Below are 23,143 nucleotides of genomic sequence, written 5' to 3'. Positions count from 1 at the left end.
ACATTGTAAAATATTATATTTATAAAAAGAGAGAGAGAGAGAGAGAGATAAAGGAGAGGGAGAGAGAGGAAGGGAGAGGGAGTAAGGGAGAGAGAGGGGGGAGAGAGAGAGAAAGATAAATAAAGCAAGACAAAAAGAAAAAGGTGGATAGTGAAAGAGATGATAGCATAGCAAATATTATTTCAAAAGCGATTATAAGGTCTAGGTGTCATTAATTATCCAAGTTTTGATTTAGGATTGGGAATGTTAAAACTAATATAAAATGTGATAATTGGAAATTCTTTAGTATCTAAATATAGTTTTGTTAGTTTTTTTTACAAATATCTATAATACAAAGTAGAACGATGTCTGTCCGTCTGTCTGTCCGTCTGTCCGTCTGAAGCTTAAGATCTCGGTAACCGCTGAACCGAATGGGCTCTACTCCTCAGGGTATATACCTATTGGTCCTGCGGTGGTTTTAAGCTATTTTCTTGGGGGGTGGGACACCCCCAACCCCCCCAAAAAAAAAAATTCCCCCCCCCTTTTTTTTTTTTTTTTTTTTACAAATTTTACGAATTTTATGAATTTTACGAATTTTATGAATTTTACGAAATTTACGAAATTTACGAAATTTACGAATTTTACGAATTTTGCGAATTTAATCGCAAAATGTTTTCCTGCTGGGTAGGTGCGAAAATTTGTGATCCGTTCTGCTGGGTAAGTAATAGAAGATGTAATTATACCTCTTGGGGCAAAGCCCCTAGAGGCTAGGGGCGAAGCCACTAGTTATATATCATAATATAATAGCTCATGCACTCCTAGCATCTAAAGGATCTGTATTCAAAGATGTAGGAAAAAGGGGTAGAAAAAAATAGCCTCAAATTACAATAAGACTCAAAAAGAATAGCCTAAAACCATCCAGGAACCTATTTGAAGCTTTTCTATAAGGAATGATTTGGTTCAATAGTTATTAATATCTAAGGCTACAGACAAAAAACCTTGCTACTTTACACAATAGGATTATATAAATATTATAAAAAAAAATTTTCCCTCGAAGAGACTATCAACCAAAGAAGCCTTTCTTATCTTATTTTTCAAATAAAGGAGGGGGGGGGGGGGGTTGCCCTAACCCTGTTGGCCTACTCTGAACCTAAAATATACTAATCTAAGGTGAAAAAAAACTACAGACAAAACCCCCCAGCCCTCTTGTTTAATTTTCTTACAGAAAGGGGATTGGGTTTGAGAGAAATCGACAAAAAATCTATCAAATATACTTTTTGTAAATTTTGTTTAAATCAATTTTAAGAGAAAAATATAGGTTATGAAACACAATTTTTTAATCTGAAAGTTGTTTTCTTGAAGTAAAGTAATTCTCCTAGCAAATATTAAATACATTTTTTAACATCAAAACATGTTTTGAGAGTGAGTTTACCCTTTTTTATGATTTTTAAAGTAAGTGACCCATCCCCCCATTCACCCCAGTGTAATGCGTCGGTTAGTGGTTCTAATCACGGCCTAAACTGTGTCACAACAACAGTCGCCTTAGTACGGGGAATGTCTTGACCAATCAAGTGGTGACACTCATGGCACCAAAAAATGACGTCATACAATAAAGTAGTCCAATGAGAGGCCTTTATACTTTGTAATTGACCAATGGTAAAATATATACTCGCCTCTCATTGGTTATTTTATCGCATGACGTCATTTTTTGGTGCCATTTTGCGCTGTCTTCACTCATTATCATGAAAGTTGAGAATTACATTGAAAAGTTTACTATACAAATAATTGAAAGTTTGTTATTTGTCATATAATGTACAACGATGTAGTCCGTCTTTTCAAATGAAGCTCCAGATATTTCTAACAACATAACTTATTGAGTTTAGCTTTTCAGGGAATATAACTAAATGTTGGGGATTAACCCAACCAAATTGTTCTGCTAAAGCCCTTAGAGTCTAGGGGTAGCCACTAGTAGAAATATTTTAATAAACTTCTAAACTTAGAAAGTAGATTTGAAAAAGTTGTACAAAAATAAAAAAGGGAAGGCTACTCCTTATTCAAAAACACCCAAAAAAGGATTATGACACCTACTTCTCATAATTTTAAGGAATTACAAAATTCCGTCGCAGTAAATATTTTATCTTTTTTAATACAAAATATTAAAATATAGATAGACATGGACATTAATATTCAAAATAAACTTAAACATATTTTCTTTGCAAAACAAATTACAAAAAAGAGATATGTAGTTGGAATAAAGAAAATACAAACAATAGAAAAAGCTTTGAGCTTTCAGGTGCTTCACACAAAGTGCCTGTTGAGCTCTGATAGCCCCAAATAAATTGAAAATAAGAGTATTGGTTTCCCTTCGCCTTACCCTGCGGGGCTACCCAGTACCCAATATAAACATACTAGCGGCTTTGCGCCTAGCCTCTAGGGGCTTTGCCCCAAGCGGTGATAAAAAAAATAAGGTGAAATTCGTAAAAGGACCAAAGAAATCTCCTGCAAAAAAAAGACCAAGGAAATCTTCCCCAAGAAAATAGCTTAAAACTAACACAGGACCAGTAGGTATAATCCCTGAAAAGTAGAGCCCAATCGGTTCAGCGGTTACTGAGATCTTAAGCTTCAGACGGACAGACGGACAGACATCGTTCTACTTTGTATTATAGATATAATACTACCTAACGCCAGAAAGAAACAGACGAAAATCTAATTTTCAATTTATTTTAAAGATAAGGCTTGAGGGAATCAGTGCTCAACAAGGTTCTTTGTGTGAAAGCGCCAAGTTAATCTTTAGTAGTGAGTGATGCAAATAGTTATAAGAACAGAATAAATCCTAAAAAATTAAATATCTCAAATATTAACAGCAAATTTGTGTCAAAAATATTTTCTTATATTGGTTCTAGAAAAAAATATACAGTTATCTATTTATACTTTACTAGTAGCTTTACCCCTTGCGAAGCCCCATGAGAGCAAAAACGATTAAAACTTGCACCCTATGTTACGCCATAATTTTTTTTACAAAAAAAATTGAGCAGGTGGGGGTGTCCCACCTTACAACAAAATAGCTAAAAAAAGACCGAAGACCAGCACAAATATCCACTGATAAGCCCAATCAGATCAGCAGCTACCGAGATCCTAAGCCATAGACAGACGGACGGACGTACGAACTGACTGACAAACATAGTTTTTAATGTATAATGATGTTCTAATAGTTATTTCTCGTATCGTATTATAAACGGCTTTCCGCGGATATAGAATGTACAATTATAAGATTAAAACTAGTTTTTTTAGCCGGTGCCTTCGGCACCACGGGGCTAAAAAAACTAGTTTTAATCTTATGATTGTACATTTCTATATTCGTAGAAAACTGGATATAATACGATGCTAGACATAGTTTTTTCGTATGGATAAGAACCGGTTCCTATCCACCGGATTCGAATGAATACGAGAAAACAAATTACCTGTCTAATAGCTTTGGTGGTTCTTTTTGCAGTCCTGCACATTTTTGATTTAATAAGGCATTTTTATCAATACTGTATTTTTTTCTATGAGTACACATATTACTCATATCGCTTGTATGTTTGTCTGTTAGCTCGTAATGCTCTAGAAGGATGGACTTTACTCGGCTGCTATTGAAGGTTACGCAGAAGATTTTATTTTTCAATTTGGAAAACGTTAAAGATAGACGAATAATTTACTGTGTTCTGCTTCTCTTTATATCATTAATTTAATTGTTTTCTGTGCTTAGCTACTTAAAATTGTGGCTGGCTATCCTTGTTTTATTAGAGCTATAATAAACCACTTTATTTTTTCTTCTTCAAATAACATATGTAATTGTTGAAAACCTTCGCTTCTTTCGAAAGTATTATTTGCAGTTAAAAATTTTGTGAGGATAAAAATTTTGTCTCAAAATATTTGTTTGTCCATTAAATTTCTCAAGTGTATTGTTTATTTGATAATGTATAATATCTTATATTTTAACAGTGGAATAACAATGGAACTTTAATAAAATATCTTTTAGAAATTAAGTTTAAGAGGTAAAGGGGAGTTTACTTCTCTCAAAAATAAAAATAAGATTAACCCCCTCAAACTCTTGAACCCCTAATTGTACCCCCCTTAAAAAAAAACTTTTATCTCATTGCCTTACATTTTAGAACTAAACGAAAAAAATTATAAAAAAATTAATTTAGAGGTGGACATTTTTTTCTAGGGGCGCTTTCTCTTGGAAGGGTGGTGGTACCCTTCCTTAGAGAATTTATAAACCCTCCCTGTATATGTCACAGGCTTCACCTCAAAAGAGAATAATCATATCCGTCCAACAATTAGCAAATCTTAAGAAGGCAGACAGTCATAGATCCAGTTACTTTAAAGTGTTCACGAAGCTGGGAAAAAGTTGATATATGTCACTGATTAATGTTTTTTAAGAGTACTATTTTGAGAATTAAGTCTTAATTACTTCCCATTTTAAAATAAATCAAAATTTAAAAAAACGAATTTATTCCCTTGAAAACATTGATGTATTTTGTGTTTTATTATACATATCTTAAAACCTATCAAAATCGACAAATAACAATCTTTTTGTTAAGGTTTACTTGCAAATTTAGAGTAGAATAAATTCTTTTGTTACATACATATCAAACTAACCAAAAAGGTTTATAATTTCTTTTTACGGGGAGATTAAACGATTTTTACGGATAATCAAAAAGATATTACCAAATATGGATATAAGGTCAGCTGATTTATAGTTGTCGATTGTAACATAGCATCCTCATCCTATCTCAATAATTACTACTTGCTAAAAAAGCTTCAAACTTCCATAAAAAATTTAAATTTTAAAAATTAAAATTTTTAATGTATAATGTATAAATCGTTTTGGAGGGTGGTGGTATTCTCCTCCAAAATAGTTATAAACATTTCAAGAACTTATGACGAGCTACCCTGTAAAGGAGAACCATACTGGTTCAGCTGTTAGCAAGATCCTTTAGAACAGACAAACATACAGACATCCTGTTACATTATTTTAACAATTTATATTTAGGATGTGTGTATTACTTAAATATAATTTATTAACTTAAACAGAAAGAGGGCTACTTATAGTAGATATTCAAAATAAGCTTTAAAACACAAAATAATTTATAAGTTTTAGGTCATGGAAAGGAAACAAGTTTGCAGGTTTTGTTGTATTTGTATCCTTTCCATGAACCAAAGTTTTTATTATAAGTGTTTTCTAAGATAGGCATTTGTTGAGTATAACCCCTCTCTCTCTCTCTCTCTCTCTCTCTCTCTCTCTCTCTCTCTCTCTCTCTCTCTCTCTCTCTCTCTCTCTCTCTCTCTCTCTCTCTCTCTCTCTCTCTCTCTCTCTCTCTCTCTCTCTCTCTCTCTCTCTCTCTCTCTCTCTCTCTCTCTCTCTCTCTCTCTCTCTCTCTCTCTCTCTCTCTCTCCCTCTCTCTCTGTTTTTCTTTACCATATGAAGTGAACCATATCGTTTCAGCGGTCCCTTCTCTACAGATAAAAAAAGCTTACAACTTTATAAATTAGGATATTGTTAAATCTTTTCATTTAAAACTACCCTTCTGTACAACCCTTCTGTACGTAATTGTATGCAGGGAGGAAATGGATATTTGGCTTTTTATTACATTAGTTCCCAAAGTTAATGACATTTTGTTAGTTGGCTAATTAACTTTGGGGACTTTCATAGAATTTTAATCGGTTGGTTTATTACTTTGAGTGTCCAAATGTTTAAACCACCAAATATTGTTTACAAAATGGGTAATTTTGTGTATATTTTCATTGAAAATATCCATTAATTTATCGGCCATTGTCTTATGCCTCTAATTCCCTGGTTATTTATGTAGCAAGTGGGTTCGTGGGTGGGGCGTTAAGTGTGTGTGTGTGTTATACTACGATAGTGTGTGTGTGCGTGTGTGTGGCAAGATAGGTAAGGTATGTGTGGGTGTGTGCGTGTGTGTGTGTGTGTGTGTGTGTGACAAATTACAATAACTTTTAATTGGAACAAAAAAAATAATGTTTGTTTTTATGGAAAAACTTTAATAAAATGATTGAATTTTTTGCTGAAGTATATAGCAAATATAATACATTTTTACTTTTTAAACAATTTAATTCTTAAATATCATTCTTTCTATAGATTTAAACACTTTTTCTATTGTCTTTATACCAGCTCAAGCATACCGAAATTCGGTTAATAATTTTATTAAATAAACCAAACTTTTTCATTACATTTTAAAGAAAGTTCGAAGACAAATATTATTAGAGATGTATTATAAAAATATTTCCTAAGTATTGTTTTTTTTGTTTTTATCTGTGAGCGAAGAAATAGCTTATTATTTCATAATTTAATTCTTGCACAGATTTTAACATTATTTTCATGTGGAAATACTCTTTGCATTTTAAACTGATTTTTTTCTAACTTAGTTGAACTTTTAAGGCATTATACTTTGAAAATTACTTTAAAAATATGAAAAGGTAAACGAAAATGCATTTTGAAAAATTAAACTCGCGATCACTTTAATATAATTAAGGATTTGGCTTATTTTGTGGAGTTTTTCCACTGTGAAGTGTTTATCTCCCTGATGCTTTTATTATTTATATTGTTGTGTACCGCCGTACTGCCGGGGGCTGGCTGTGTGTACCACCGTGCTGCCGGGGGCTGGCTGTGTGTACCACCGTGCTGCCGGGGGCTGGCTGTGTGTACCACCGTACTGCCGGGGGCTGGCTGTGTGTACCACCGTACTGCCGGGGGCTGGCTGTGTGTACCACCGTACTGCCGGGGGCTGGCTGTGTGTACCACCGTACTGCCGGGGGCTGGCTGTGTGTACCACCGTACTGCCGGGGGCTGGCTGTGTGTACCACCGTACTGCCAGGGGCTGGCTGTGTGTACCACCGTACTGCCGGGGGCTGGCTGTGTGTACCGTCGTACTGCCAGGGGCTGGCTGTGTGTACCACCGTACTGCCGGGGGCTGGCTGTGTGTACCACCGTGCTGCCGGGGGCTGGCTGTGTGTACCGCCGTACTGCCGGGGGCTGGCTGTGTGTACCACCGTACTGCCGGGGGCTGGCTGTGTGTACCACCGTACTGCCGGGGGCTGGCTGTGTGTACCACCGTACTGCCTGGATGTTAGTCTGCCAGACTCTCCTGGCAATTTGGCAAATGATATTTAGAGTGCAAACTCACTTCCGCTAATTATCTTAGTGTATATATATTATATTGGTGTTTCATATTCGCAAAATAAACAAAATCGAACAAAAACAGTATTTTTGTAGCGAAGCCACGCTATAATTAACTTTGTCTGTCCTTCAGTCAGTCCGTAACGCTTTGAAGAAAATGTAATTTTCTGGGCTGCTATAGAAGATAAATAGCTGAAATTTTTAGTAACGTTCACTATGATATATGTGCATATTGTATATACATTGTTTTGTCCTGTGTTGACCATGCTTTAAAAGACATAATCCTCGTGTTTTAAAGGTTTCATTATTTCCATTTTGATTTTTTGCTTATTCTCTTTTTAGTAGCGAAGCTACTCTATAATTTGAAATGTCCGTATGTCCGTCTGTCCGTCTGTCTGTATGTCTTAGTTTGGGGGAAACATGATTTTCTCGGCTCCTATAAAAGAAAAAGGCTGAAATTTTTTGACAATAATCTCATTATAAAGGAGCACAATAAACTATAAAAAATTATCATTATGGTCCAATTTTTAAAATTTTTTAGTTAAAAATATCAAATTAAATTTCCCGTTGTTTTGAGCATCCAGATTGTAATTTACGTTGACCGTCCGTCATTTAGTCTTAGTACTAAAACATAAATATTAAGAAATTAAAAACAAATGTTGAAAAGGTTTTGTGATTTTTTTTAATATACATGTTTTTGACACTAATCTTTAAATTCTTATAAATATTTTTTGTGCTTCGCTACTTATGAATGTTGTCATCCTTGTTATTTTCTTTGTTTGCTCAATAGCTCACTTTGTCAGTATGTTATTTTACATGATTTATTTGTAGTTTCATAATTATGGATGTTGTCACCCTTTTTAGTTTATTGATGTAATATTGGCAATGGGGAATCTAGTAATAGTGTCTAACTTTTTATCTTTGTGACGTAACAAAAATCGAAGGATGAGAGGGGAGGTGGGAAAGGAAACCCCTAAAACAGAGATGGATTTTTGTTACATCACAAAGATAAAAAGTTAGACACTATTACTAGGTTCGCAATGGGGAAAGGCAATTTTTGCTGTTGTAATAATTGCGGTTCTAATGATTTGAGAATCTGATTCACATGCGGAATTTTATGCACACTGACATTTAGACACAGAACGTCATCAGTTGGGGAATTGAACGAGAAAAAATGTTGCTCTCAGTTGAGGAGATGAATAGGGAAATAAACAATAATGATATTAACAGTGACATTCAAATGTTGTACCAATGAGGTGTGATACCTTGCTGGGATAAAAAAAAAGGAGAAAGTGAGAAGATGATTAAAAAAAAATTAACCAATGAGAGTCCAGTATACACTGTAATTGACCAATGGTAAAATTTATAGTGGCCTCTCATTGGTTAATTTTTTTGTCGTCATAATCTGTAGAGGGACTTTAATCATCTTCAGAAAGTGGGCTTACATAATTTCAATATTAAGAGTGGTGTTGGCACCCCTCTACACCACCCTTCTGGATTGTATCATTATGATGATAAACAGAAATTTTTGTTGAAAGAAAGATTTCAGTACAGGGATATATTTAATATCAGAGTTTTAGTTTTGGTTTATTTTTGTATCTTGCTCTGTTTTTTTTACCCGCGACCGTGGCTCAACACGTAGCGCATCCGCTCGTCGTCGGGAAGGTGATAGGCGACATAAATAGTTAGAGTAGGGGAATGCCTTGGCCCAAAACAGGCGCAACTCATTACCATGCACAGTTAGGACTTCTCAGACAAAGGTTGTGCAAATAAATGGTTGGTTGTCTGATGGGTGTTGATACCCTAGGCGATTGAGCGCATTACTCTGCACTTTAAAACGCAGAGTATGTTCAAAGGTGACGTGGAGAGGACTTGTGCCCAAAGTGTTACTACGACTCTAGAGTCAATAGTCAATCTTGCTCTGTTTGTGTTTTTATTAAGGTAACAATTTAATTTATAGGGTTATATCATGATCATTAGATAAATATAAAAAAGAAAAAATTCCCCGACTGTTACTCATACAACGTATATATTTTTACAACAAGTATCTATATTTAGAGAAGAAAAAAATTGCCAAGTATCAGATCATGTTAAAAGTATAATGTAATGCCTAACATTTGAGTTAGAGAGAGAAAGAAGGTTAGAAGACACAAAGAAAATAGAGATGAAATACAGACACTGAGATAATCTCCAAAATGCAGAAAGAATTTAAAATTATTTTATTCTTTTAACTTTATGTAATATTTATAAGTATATTGTCTAAATGCGAAACAAAGATGTCTAGTTAAATATAAATATGATTTTTGCAGTCAGAATTTTAAAATAGAATTCCAACCTTGCTGTTAAAACATAATACTATTTAAGGTACTATTTGAGTTCTAAAAATGTATAGATAATAAATAGGAAATGCTATCTATTTAAAGATATGTCAAAGTTTTAACTGGAAAGAGCAAAGGAGACTAAGTAAGCTGTTCAAAGTGCCTTGAATCAGTGTGGCTAAGCTGTGCCTAACTTAACCTAACAAAACCAAGGCTAAACCATATGATTAGTTGAGACTAAATTACTAATCCCCCCCCCCCCCCGCCAAATATTTTAAGTCGGATAAGAGGGGGGTTGAATGCATAACTATCTATGTACTTTCATGAACATTGCCAATAATCTTGTAAAAAGACCAAATAATACATAGTTTCCATAAATTTTCTGGCAACTTTAGAACAATAAAAGAAAGATTGTTATTGCTACCTTCAAAGGAAATTAGGTGCTAATACAAAGTGACAATAAAAAATGTTAAAAGCAGTAAATTAAAAAAAAAATATTATATAATATCAATTTTTAATAGAAAAATGGTATTTTCTGTGCCAAGTAAAAAATCTAAATAAGTAAATACATTAATATGTTTTACTTTTTTGTTTGAATACCAAGAAATGTAAAACCAAGAGTGGTTAATAGATTTATAGGTTCTATTTATGCCAAGTATAAAAGATATGGATTAAAAGGGACAAGACAATGGTCAATAAATATATGTACTTCCTCAATGATAATACACAAAATTACCCCTTCTTCAGGTTACAATAAGTACATACTCAACTTAATGAGCCAACACATTGTTAAGCCAACAAAAAGAACATATTGTTATAAAACTTTGGTAACTAGTTTAATAAACAACCCAATGCCCCCTCTCTTCCTGAGAAATGGCTCTTGGAAATGTAAAATACTTGTTCCTTGAATTTATTGTTTACAATAGCATATTAGATGCCAGAGATAAACTGATAGTTTTAGGTAACAATTACATATATTTTTGAAAATTAATATTGCTACCACATAAAGGACCCTCTTGATCACCACTTATAAAGCCCCAACCCACATTATTTTGGAATAAATAACAAAAATATGGGGGAGGGTTTGTTTGTTAAATACTTTATGACAGGTAAGTTGGGTTAAACTGGGTACTGCTGTGTTATTGCAACAAATATGTTGGCCTAGCAGGAGGTTTGCTTTAAAAACAAGCTCTCCACCCCCCCTCTTCTTTTAAAATTTTTTCAAACCTTAAGACATAGTCTTTAACCATTACTCTACAAAAGAAAAATAAGTTAATATTATAAGAGAATTACACAATATTCAATTTTTATAATTGATAATTAAACACTTAGGAGACTATTTTACAGCTATTGTTTACTTTAACCTCTATAATAATTAAGAGGTTATGAAAAGATTCCAAAACAATCCTATATTGATTTAGAATAGGCCCTTGAAAAACAATGTGAAACTGCAATAATTGCATTGCTAAAGATTATAGCACCCAAATGTCAATATTATTGAGTTATGACACAAATATTTGGAATTCATGTTTTGGGAATTGCATTTATACAAAATGTTTGAGAATTGTTCTTAAAACATATTAGAAGAAAAATTAAATTTTATAAAATGTTATTTAACCTTTAATTTTAGTTTTACATAACAATATTGTGATAAAAAAATGTTAACGTACATGTCTACATTTAAAATTGACATATCTGTCAATACTTTGGATAGTCTGTATATACAAGGCAAATATCAAATACGCACTCGAGTATAAATATATTCCATGGAAAACTGAATATGTCAATAAAGGATTTTCAGTTTTTGTCCTATTTTAAGAAATATAATCTTAAGATATCTTTTTGTTGTACAGGGTATTATGAAAAAATATAGTTTAGAAAACATGGTAGAGAATATGTAAAAATTTAAATAAAGCATCCTAAAAGCAATATGAACTTTGTTTTAACTCTGTAACCCATTTGATTTAAATCTGTAAATAATACTGTTTAACTGAGCTTCCATAATATTAGTTGAATTATCCTTAATGTCCCTAACTGTAATTCTTTAATAAAGAGTTCTATTTACATTTATTACTCCAATTCCAAAGTGTGGTCTTCACAACTTTTGAAAGTTGAGCAATATTTTAATTTTAAAGTTTCCTGATATGAATCTAAATTAGGTTTCAACATATTTCCAATAAACCAATGTTGTTACAAAATTTTGGAATATTATACAGTATGCTTGAAAATTGAACTACAAAATATAAAATTGAGAAATAAGAATGTTCTTAGTTATAAAATTAGGATTCTAAACTAAGTGCATATCCAAAGGCAAATTTCATGTGCTTTAATTTTTTTTTAGAATAAAAATAACTTCATTATTACAGTACATCAGGGGTCTTTTAAGATTTTTCATTCTATAGATTAACATATTGATTGAAAAGTTTTGACATTTCTAGGTTGAACCAAAAATTAAGATTAAGTATTTTTAAAGTTTTACGAGATCTTATTTTGGTTTATCTTTGATCCAAATCATACTTCATGATGTGTGGGATTGTACTGTCAAGCGACCTACAGACAAAAATAACGCTTTGATTGCATGATCTTTCTCAGGAAGTCTTAACTGTGTAAGGTAATGAGTTGTTCCCCTACTCTGACATAGCAGCAGTAGGAACCATTTTATTGCCTTAACCTATATTAAATCAATCTAGATAATTAAATTGAATGTATTATGCTTTATTATTCCTGTAAATTCTCCAGTTGAAGAATATCATGACAAACATGGGGGCAAAGAAAGATCCCACTGCACTGTACACCACATAACCAGGATCAGAACTAAATATATAATTAGTATTATTACAAAGAAAGATCCACTGCTCTGTACACTACATAATCAGGATCAGAACTAAATATATAACTAGTATTATTATAAAGATCCCACTGCACTGTACACCACATAACCAGCATCAGAACTAAATATATAATTAGTATTATTACAAAGATCCCACTGCACTGTACACCACATAACCAGCATCAGAACTAAATATATAATTAGTATTATTACAAAGATCCCACTGCACTGTACACAACAAAACTAAGATGAGAACTAAAATAATTAATATTATTACAAAGAAAGATCCCACTGCACCAGGGGCGTCCAAGCTTTTTTATTTGGGGGAGGGTAAAATTTTTTTAAGGGGGGGGTAAAATGGCAAATTTTTTTTACCCCCCAAAAAATTTTACCCGGGGGGTAAAATTTGCTTGGGTGGGGTAATTACCCCCCGTGAAATCTGTTGGCAGGGGTAAATTTTGTTTACCCCCCCAAAATTTACCCCCGGGGTAAAATTTTTTTGGGGGGTAATTTGATAATGTATTAATATTTGTTAGTAAAAATGCGCGCAAAGCACGCCAAAATTTTTTTTTGTTAGGGATTTTTCATTTTGGAGGGGGGAATTCCCCCCCCTTAAAATTGTTTGGGGGGGGGTAAATACCCCCTCCTAAATGGTTGGGGGTGCCTACGGCACCCCCAAGGTAGGGGTAAATTTTAAATGGGAGGGGTAAATGAAAAATATTTTGGGGGTGCCTACGGCACCCCCAAATTCGTTTGGGAGGGGTGGTAATCACCCCTTTACCCCCCTCCTTGGACGTTTATGCACTGCACTGTACACAGCATAACTTAGATCAGAACTAAATATTTAATTAGTATTTAAACAATTTAATAGTGATGTAAAATAAATCTTTGAAAATCTTGATAAATTATGTGTGAAAACCAAATAAATAATACGACTCCTATCAAAACCAGATATGTGAAATAATTCTTAGCAATTCTTGAGAATTTCTTGTGAAATTTAAACCATTAATAGAATTTGCATGAAATATATATTTATAGCTTACAATTCTATAATTTAAAACTAATTAATCCGTAAAATGTTTGGAAATGGAATTTAGAATTTAAAAAAAAATTAATAGAACAGGGTGTGAAAAGATTTAAATTTTGTCACTTTTTTGCTTAATTTCTTCCTTCTCTTATTTTTCTTCTTCACATTTTTATCCCCAATTTTATGCTCTTTGATTTTATAAAAAGCGCCCCAAGCATCTTGAAGTGAAGGAATGGTTTAAAAAGTATAAAACCATCCCAAGGCTAATAGTCAAAAAATAAAAAAAAATAAAAATAAAACTGTCTTACTACTTTCTTACGTTTGTACTTATTCTTCTTTGATTTACCATGTTGATTTTAAAACAAAGGGAGTAGGTAAGCATCAAAATATATTTGCAAATTTTTTGGACATTTTTTTGGTGCCCATTCCCTTTAACTGAAATTACCTTAGAGTGCACTGAGGGGAGCAGTTACCAGTATCTATGTAACCCATAGTTGTTTCATCACTAAAATAAATTAAATTAAATATGACAACATCCATATAAAGCAAAAAAAGCATTAAATGAACAAAGGGAAGAAGTGGGTAATGTAGCAGATAACAAAGAAAAGAAAGAGAGATAATATGCAAACACCGAAAGAAAATCACAAAAAGTTTTTTTTAAAATCAAGATAATGTCTTTTAAAGCATGAATAACAGACAAACGGACAAAACAAAGCAAAGACTTCATGCATATATGTCATAGGAATCTTTACTAAAAATATCGACTGTCTATTTTCAATAGAAGCTTATAAATAAGCATTTACCCCTAAAAGTTACGAAATGAAAGACAGACAATGGAATTGTAGAGTAACTTCGCTACTAAAAAAATTAAATGAATTGTAAAGAAAAGATATTTAAATCACAAATAATTTTATTCCAAACTGATTTTATTATAGTTTTTATAATTTTGGTCAATTAGATACCTAACTTCAAGTTCAAAATAAATCCATCAATTCTTAATTTGTTTATAACAAATAAGATTTGTAAGTTGAAAGACTGTTTATTTTTAGATCATAAGATATAGGGTTATTATTGTTAATATGGTTTCTTTTTTTATATTATTTGGCATTTGCAAATGATGTATTAATCATACTCGACATAAATAATACATTATTCAATAGTTAGTATGTATATTCTGTGTTTATAGGAATGTCTTTTTTACAGGGTGTTCTAAAAATTTGAAATTCTAAAAACCTAAAATCATAATCTTTTAAACAGCCTATTGTCCCCTCTTTCTCTCTGGGTTGTGTTTGTTATCCCTTGGAATGATAGGCCTATCAATTTTGAGGACATACTTACATTTTTAGGACTTGATTATAAAGACGTTTTGCTTATATTATTGTACCTTGTTGACCTTATATCAAAAATCAGTTTAATATGATAATTATATCATACAAAAATTTATACCAAAAAAGTTAAAAATCAGCTCGTTTAAATTGGTAGGACAGACCTACAATAATTATAAAATTTCGATTATGAAATTCAATAAAATCACACTTCCAAATTACAAAAATATACATTCAATTTGTTAGAATAGGTATAGGCATATAGACATTGTAATATAAATCACTTTTTAAATAAAACTTTTTTTTTGTGAAACACTACGTATGTATATCTTAGGGAAAACTAGATGTTGCATGTACATATACTTATATATATTATTTATATAATATCACATAAATAATAGTCTTTGACATAAGAGAGTTGAAATAGATCAGTAGCCCTATGTAAATTCTTCATTTTATATGATTTATTGTCTAATAAAACATAAATAAACAAGGATGACAACATCAATAAGTAGCGAAGAACTGTTTATTACACTAGTCCCTAAAGTTTTATAATAACTTTATCTTATACATTGGCTTAAGAACTTTGGGGGACAATTATTGAATTTTGAATGATTGGTTCATTGAGTTGAGTGTCCATATTTGTAACTACTAATAGAATTCTACATAAGAGAAAATTTTGTGTGTCACCATTATAATTAGGGATGTATTTGTACATCCATTTAGCGGTCATTGTCTTATCCCTTTAGGTTCATGGAAATATGCAACAAACATTCTCATCAATCAGGAGAATCTTCACAATTTTATTGTGTATCAATTTCTTAATACAGCCGAGTTAGAATTTAAAAAAATAAAAGAGCATTGAAGTAATTCGTACAAGTATATAAAGTATACCTAACAAGTTATCTATTATAAAAATGTATTGGAATAATTCCATAATTTACATTTAGAGCACATTCTTGACCCACATACAGACGTGATTTCATATAGAATAAAGGCGGGGAGGTATAATGCAGAGTCTGTTTTTGTACAGTGCATATTTTGTCAAAGAGAGAGAGAGAGAGAGAGAGAGAGAGAGGGGACAGTGGTCTGTTTATTGCACTAGTTAAAAGTTTTATATTAAATTTCTTTATTCGTTGGCTTAACAACCTTGGGGACTTTAGTGAATTTTGATTAGTTGATTCCTTCAGTTTAGTGTTTTAATGTTTTAACCACTAATTTTAATCTACAGAAAGGGTAATTTTGTGTATTTTATAAAGGTTTGTCTACCTATTTGTAAAAAAGAAAGAGATTTCCAGTATGGTTCCAAAACCGATTAATATCCGCAGGTTTAGAACCTGTTCTCATTCATACTGAAAAAGCATGTATAGTATCGTATTACAGACAATTCTCCACGAAAACTAAAAGAAAAATAGCAAGATTTAAACCAGTTTTGTAAGCCCGAGCCTTTTCATTTTAATATTCCTGGAAAGCTGTCTATAATAGGATGCAATAAGTATTCTAGCACCCGTTACAAATTTGACTTTTAGAAGCAGTATTTAGTGGTTATTTGCTATTATACTTTTAAAACTTGTGTATATTCTCGGTCTACTGGGTCTATGTAACCAGAATAAGACATAAATATATGGATTTATACATAAGTATATACATTTCAAAGAGACACAATGTTTTTGTCATAGCAACTTAGGAATACAGTTTTAAAAGGGGTATTTTAAGTTATTTTTGTGACAAAGATGACAGCATCCATAAATAGCATGAACATCATCAATGATACGGTCAAAGTGATTTAAACAGCAGATTTTTAGTGGTCATGTGTAAATATTAGATTTCTAGAAAAAAACTTTAACTTATGTTATAATGTTTATATTTTTATAGCAAGACTTGCAGACCGACGGACCAAATAAATCATATATTGGATGCTAATTGGTATAGGGAATATTCACGAAAAATTCATTGGTCTACCTTGATATGCAACCGAAAAAATCACATTTCCTAAAGCAGCTTGTAAAGTTGTAGTGTCTAATAAAAATGGCGCCATACAATACAAATGACCAATGACAGGCCAGTATACATTATAATTGACCAATGGTAAAATGTATACTGGCCTTTCATTGGCCATTTGTATTGTATTACGCTATTCTTATTAGACACGAAAATGATTAAAGGCTCTCAACAGATTATGACGTCATAATAACCAATGAAAGGCCAGTATAAATTTTACCATTGGTCAATTACAGTGTATACAGGCCTCTCATTGGCTATTATATCGTATGAATCTGTTGAGGGACTTTAATCATCTTCATTAGGCACTAGCGCTGCTTCCATTTCCCCCACAGCATTGCGGACTGACGAACGTACGGACGGACAAAGTGATTTATAGAGTAGCTCCGCTATAAGAATTAAAAATATATATCTGCAAAGAGACACACAGAGAATTATGAATGTACATTAATCTAGGGACTTTAGAAAAAAGGGGGTTTATCGAACCCACCTCCCTTAAAAATATTTTCAACATATAGGGAAAGAGGGGACTTGGGCCTTAAATTGCACTGGTACCCAAAGTTTTATTACCACGTTACTCCTTAGCTTAAAAACTTTGGGTACTTTACTTGAATTATTATATTTTGCTTCAAATACAGCAGTATCTAAACTCTTCAATCATTAATTTAAATCTATAAGGGGTAATTTTGTCAATCATCATTGGGGATGTACATCAATTTATTGTCCATTGTCTTATCCCTTAAGATCCTTATCGATTTCAAGATTTAATTAATGCACTCAAAGTTTATAAACCAACCAATGGAAGATCATGTTTGTAAAAAGTTGGGAACCAGTATAATTTACACTCTAATGACACCTCCCTTTCTCGCTACACTCAACTACAAACCCTTTTATATCAATACATTATACGCCCCTGAATTAATGTAATCTATATTCTAAGCTTTGTCTTGTATGGATGAAATATTATACCAAATATGTCAGGGATCTAAAGGGATAAGACAATGGCCGATAAACTGATGTAAATCCACAATGATGATATAAAATTACCCATTCTGTAAGTTGCAATTAGTGGTTAAAATGTTCAATCAAATTCCAGTAAAAGTTCACAAATTTGTTAAGACAACGAAATGTTATTGTAAAAATTTGGGTAATTAATAGCCCAATGTCCCCTCCCTTCCTGACCAAATATGTACAGACTAAATAACACGGATAGGACAATTGAAGTTTAATTAATTTAATACAAATTTTTTGAAAGAAAATGTTTGCCAAGTCCATTGTCCCTCGATCTCGCTAACCGCTGAACCGATATGATTCTCCAATACAGTGAAGCTTTTCAAGGGTCAAGGTTTTTAATTACTACTTGGGAGAATACCACAACCCACAAAAGTGTAAACATTCTTAATAAAAATCCCCCCATTCAATTTTTTACTTACTTTTTTCATAATCCCCCTTCCCCCTCACACTCATCTTTACTCAATATGATACAGTCAAAGTTGGTTATAAAGTAGCTTCTCTACTAAAAATTAATAATTTGCCTATCACATTGTTTCTTTCCATTATGTATTGTATATATTGTATAATAGACGTTTTATTTAAAAGTACGTTAACCAAGGTTCTTAATAGATAAGACAATGGACAATAAAATAATGTAAACCTTCAATTATGATAAACAAAATACAAAATTCTGGTTAATTAAAATCATTATTGAAGTCCATACTAAACTTCGATGTTTGGATGGTGGTGGTATCCTCTTTAAAAATAGTTAAGAACTATCCCAGGAACTATGAGAAGCTACCCTGTTAACCCTTACAGATCGGGCCCCAATTCCCACCTTAATAGATCGGGGGGGGGGCTCAAAGAGCCCCCCCCTCTATCTCGGCTCCTGGTACAGATAAAGACGTAAAATTTTTTTCTGGTGGTTCATGTGTATTTTTAGAGAAAATTACTTTTTCTAGTCATAGCAGTCAGACCGCTCCTTAGCCGCTTTTTAGCGGCCAGCCGCTAAATTTTAAAACAGCTGTAGAGCGGCCAATTTTGCAGCTAGGATGACCAAATTTTGGGACGAACTTTTATTTTTCATAACAAAAAAATTACTTTTTCTGATCATCGCCGAAAAACGGCAAATAACGGAAACCGCCATTTTCGGCGGTTGGCGGCGATAAAACGGCGGTTGGCGGCGCAAATTAATATTTTTATCTGTTTATTATTGCTCAAGGATTTACCAAAAAAAATTTTAGGTCTCTAGCTGTAATAGAAGCCACGATATTCATGATATATATCTGTAGTAAAAGCCGGACAAAAATCGGTCATAAAGTCGGTCAGGGAGCGGTCAAACGGTCATAACACCACTTTTCTCAGATGGTCAGATGATATCTAAGTATTCACCAAAAAAATTTTAGGTTTCTACCTTATACACAAAAGTCATAATGTAGAAATTAAGATTTATTTAGAATTTTTTCTAATTTTTTTTGCTACCCAACCGACTTTGACCGGACACCACGACCGACACAGACCAGATATCCTAATAAAATCAACTCTTGCCGACGTATAATTACTAAACTTAAAAAGTCATGAAGTTACAGCTCTCCATCTTACCTACAAAAAAAATGAGATTGAAAAAACTAGAGGGGGGGGCTCTTTGAGCCCCCCCCCCCGATCTGTAAGGGTTAAGGAGAACCCGATCGGTTCAGCGGTTAGCGAGATCCTTCGGTACACACAAACAGACAGACAAACAGACATCCTGTTATTTTATTATAAGGATTGTCTAATAGACATTTTTATAACAGTACTCTTCATAAAGTACGTTAACCAAGGTTCTTAATAGATAAGACAATGGACAATAAATTAATGTAAACCCCATATTATGATAAACAAAATACAAAATTCTGGATAATCAAAATAATTATTTAAGTCTATTAGATTTCTCTTGGGAGAGTTGTGGTACCCTCCCCCAAAATAGTTCTAAACCTTCCCGGGACCTATGAGAAGCTACCCTGTTAAGGAGAGCCCGATCGGTTCAGCGGTTAGCGAGATCCTTCGGTACACACTAGATCTTTTCATGAAAATACTCTTTTTCGAATTTTAGTCTTCTGCTAACCTAAAAAGTTACTTTAGGAGCCTAGAAATACATGTACAAAATTTCAGCTCTCTATCTCTACTGGCGACCTAGCGCCAGGCATGTAAAATATCAACAGATAACGGTAGCACGGCGGTTTTAACAATATCTCAGCAATGTGCAGGTTTTAAGCTCTTCTGCATATTTCAATTTAAACACATAAGGACAAAGGTATATTATCCCAAAAATCTTTTGTCAAAGTCTACTCTACACCTAGCGCCAGTCAGTTTTCTAAAATCATGCATTTTATACCTGTGAAAATAGAAATCGCCAGCGCTAGGTGTAGAGTAGACTTTGACAAAAGATTTTTGGGATATTATATCTTTGGCCTTATGTGTTTAAGTTGAAATATGCAGAACACCTGAATTCATCTTCCAAGCCATTCTCTAGGCATTTTATTTTTTTTTATGAAATAACGGGATTTCAAAACTGCCCTTTGAAAAGGCCCAAAAAATATCTTTTTTTTCACTTTTTTCACTGCTTATAGTTACACCTTATTAAGATATTATGCTCAGTTAAAAAAATCGGCGCCTCCAGCACCAAAACCGGCAAAAACTGGCAGTTAAACTTCTGTGCCCCTACTTGCCCCCCTCTTCGGTAAACAGTAGTTATCTCAAGAAGTAAAAGAGATATTGTGGTATTCGGCAACCGTGAGCCATGCCTATGGCACCCCTGACCGGGGTTCTGTGGAGGGTCAATGGCCCTCCCCCGAGTCCTGGGGAAGGGGTCTGACGACCCCCTCCCTATGCCTAAAATTAATGATTGAATCTGCCAAGTTTATTATGGTTAACTGTATTGTTAATTCCCCCCACCCTTTCCAGGGATGGGGGATCATTATTGCCCAAACTGACTATTGTGTATGTATTATAATGCTTTTATGTTATGATTATTTATTCCTATCTGTGTAGTTATTGTTTGTTGTATATAGCTTTAGTACCCTTTAGACCTGCAATAAAGTGACAACTGAAATAGATGTTGATTATTATTTGGTGAATGCTAGAGAAGCGTAGCTTCTCTATAGTCAGGTGTCCACGTCTGTCACACTGCCGTAATCTAATTGAACTCCGGTGTCTGCCCTTTATCCTCGGCGGATACCACAACTTTTGGTGACAGCTGTGTGAGATTACGGCGAACCACAAGTGTAGAGCAGACGCGCAGCTGAGGCTAAGGTACTCCCAGCAGTGAAACTGGCAAAACTGACACAAGCAACCTGAATTACCCACCCTGGACAGCAAGGTCTAACTCTGCATCCGGCAGTTGTGGAAGTGACACAGCGAAACTTGACGAAGAACCGCGAGAAGCGCCGACATCTAACGGAGAATTGAGCGCTCAAAAGGCTGAAACAGGCCTGCGGACCGGCTGAAACAAGCCAAATAAGTGTAAACGGCTGAAAATAGGCCAATTTTACTGCAAGAGATAGCAGGATCCGAACCAGTGGCGCTAGCAGGACGGGACATTCCCTGCCGCCATCAGCCGGATTTGGATCAGCGGCGCTAGCAGGACGGGACATTCCCTCCCGCCGATAGGCTGAAACACGCCAAATAGCTGCGAGCTGCGAGCCAACATACGAGTGTAGTGCACCAAAACACATCACATTGCAGGGATTACCACCCTGGTGTGATGGCTAAACAATAGATTTATGAGCAAAGATTGGCAAACAATTTGTTGTGTTGTGATAAAACTAAAAATAGAACAGGCTTGGATTTATTGTGTATTGTGATAACAACTAAAAATAGAACAGGGTTGGTAAACAAATCTGTTATGTAATTGTGATAAGGACAAAAATAGAAGCTAGATGTAATATAACAAGGACCCTGATACACAATCTAATCCCCTCAAGCCTACAGCACAACAACAATACACCCCTTATTCCAGAGGAAAGGGAGGAGCCCACTCTCCACTGAAGGAAATACAATCAAGGTGATATAATAGATAAGCCTAGGATTAAGTAGAAAAGGCATCATTACCTCATCACACAGTTACCTCAAACCCACAGCACTCCCCCCTTCCTCACAGGGGGAACGGACGGATTTACCCCCGTCCCCTCACGCGCTTCTCCCCTCCTACCCACACCAGACTAAGTCCGTCCACGGTGTGGAGCTAGTGACCGGGAACACAGAGCGCCATTCACGGGTAACGCAACGGAGTGCGGAAATATCATAAAATTCAACGGACAAAGCGGACCAATGAGAGAGCGAGTTGAGGGATAAGTGCGCGTTTTACCTGTGTGCGCGGATTTGACGGTGCGTAAGCGCGTTGCAAGGGCAGGAGATTTCACGCACACACACACACACCGGAGCGGAGCTACTCCATAGCATCTAACAGAGGTATTTTTAGAAAATAAGGCATTACAAGCTCCCTCCTCCTATCTATAGTGTGATAAAGGAAAACCAAATCAGTTCCTGACAGCAGTTCAGACCCTCAACATCTATCTACCCCTACCAGCCTACTCTACAACCTCAGAATCCAACTAGTGATAAGCCCAGCTAAGTTATATCTTTGTAACTAAACTACCAACCTAGTGATAAAAACAGTGTTGGCTGTTAGGCTAGAAAGCCTCAAGTGACAAACCATTTATTCTATTACTTCATAACTTTGTGTCCCGCCGTTGAACCGTTGACCCAATGGACCAGCCGCAAGCGCCAGGAGGCGACCAAGCCCCAGGATGGCTCCAGGATGACCCTCAGCCGGCTCCAGCCGAGTACCGCAAGCTGATGCTGAGTAACCTGCCGGAGTTTAGAGGACCGCCCAAGCAATCCTGGAGTTCACATATCCGCAGACTCGAGATGTCATGGGCGGCTTACCGCGTGCCACCCCATGACTCCCTCAACCGCCGCAACGCCCTTTTACTGTCACTGGTAGGGCAAGCGGCGGAAATGGCGTCCCATCTGTTTGGCGAGGCAGGCCAAGCCTTGACCTACGAACAGGTCAAGGCCGAGTGTGAAATGCTATTTCGTCCTGCTTTTGAATCCCAAACGCTTAAACAAGCGTTTAGGGATTACAAGCAAAACTCGACAGAACCTACACAAGCATACATATCAACTAAGTGTGCCTTGTATAGGGACGCCTACAGCCATGAGGATCTCGAGTTGTTGGTGGACGAATTAAATCGTGGCATTCGTAACGCTAATGTGAAACGCGTCATGATGGGACATGAGATCACGAGTGTACCTGAGTACACTCGTAGAGCCATGTTTACCGTCACCATGATTACCAAGCAGCTGAAGGAGGGTGTGTGCCTAGTGGACTCTACCGACGGGCTGACTGGATCTGCCTGCATCCAGTTGCCCCAATATGACGAGTCGGAGCCAATGGAGATTGGCTCCTTGGCTCCGGGTCTCCACCAGATGGGGAGGGTCGCTCCA

General features: G+C 34.8%; 2 protein-coding genes across 3 annotated transcripts in view; one reads left to right on the top strand and one right to left on the bottom strand.

The window, feature by feature from the left end:
- LOC145305885 (protein FAM221B-like) overlaps positions 1–23,143 on the top strand; it is a 519,245-nt gene that overhangs the window by 96,170 nt on the left and 399,932 nt on the right. The gene's annotated exons all lie outside the window — the stretch shown is intronic.
- The window catches only part of LOC145305480 (putative G-protein coupled receptor No9), a 41,077-nt gene that overhangs the window by 3,283 nt on the left and 14,651 nt on the right, over positions 1–23,143 (bottom strand). Inside the window, exons 5-7 of the mRNA XM_080147099.1 lie at positions 13,783–13,842; positions 12,208–12,294; positions 3,441–3,477 (exon numbers count right to left, since the gene is read on the bottom strand). Coding sequence (XP_080003225.1) covers positions 3,441–3,477; positions 12,208–12,294; positions 13,783–13,842 — 184 coding nt within the window. The remainder of the gene's footprint in view (positions 1–3,440; positions 3,478–12,207; positions 12,295–13,782; positions 13,843–23,143) is intronic.

This window comes from Acartia tonsa, chromosome 14, assembly GCF_053477335.1.
Source record: "Acartia tonsa isolate MP-2025a chromosome 14, ASM5347733v1, whole genome shotgun sequence".
Lineage (NCBI taxonomy): Eukaryota > Metazoa > Arthropoda > Copepoda > Calanoida > Acartiidae > Acartia > Acartia tonsa.
Note: the sequence above shows the minus strand (reverse complement) of the source record. Positions and strands in the feature narration are given on the sequence as shown.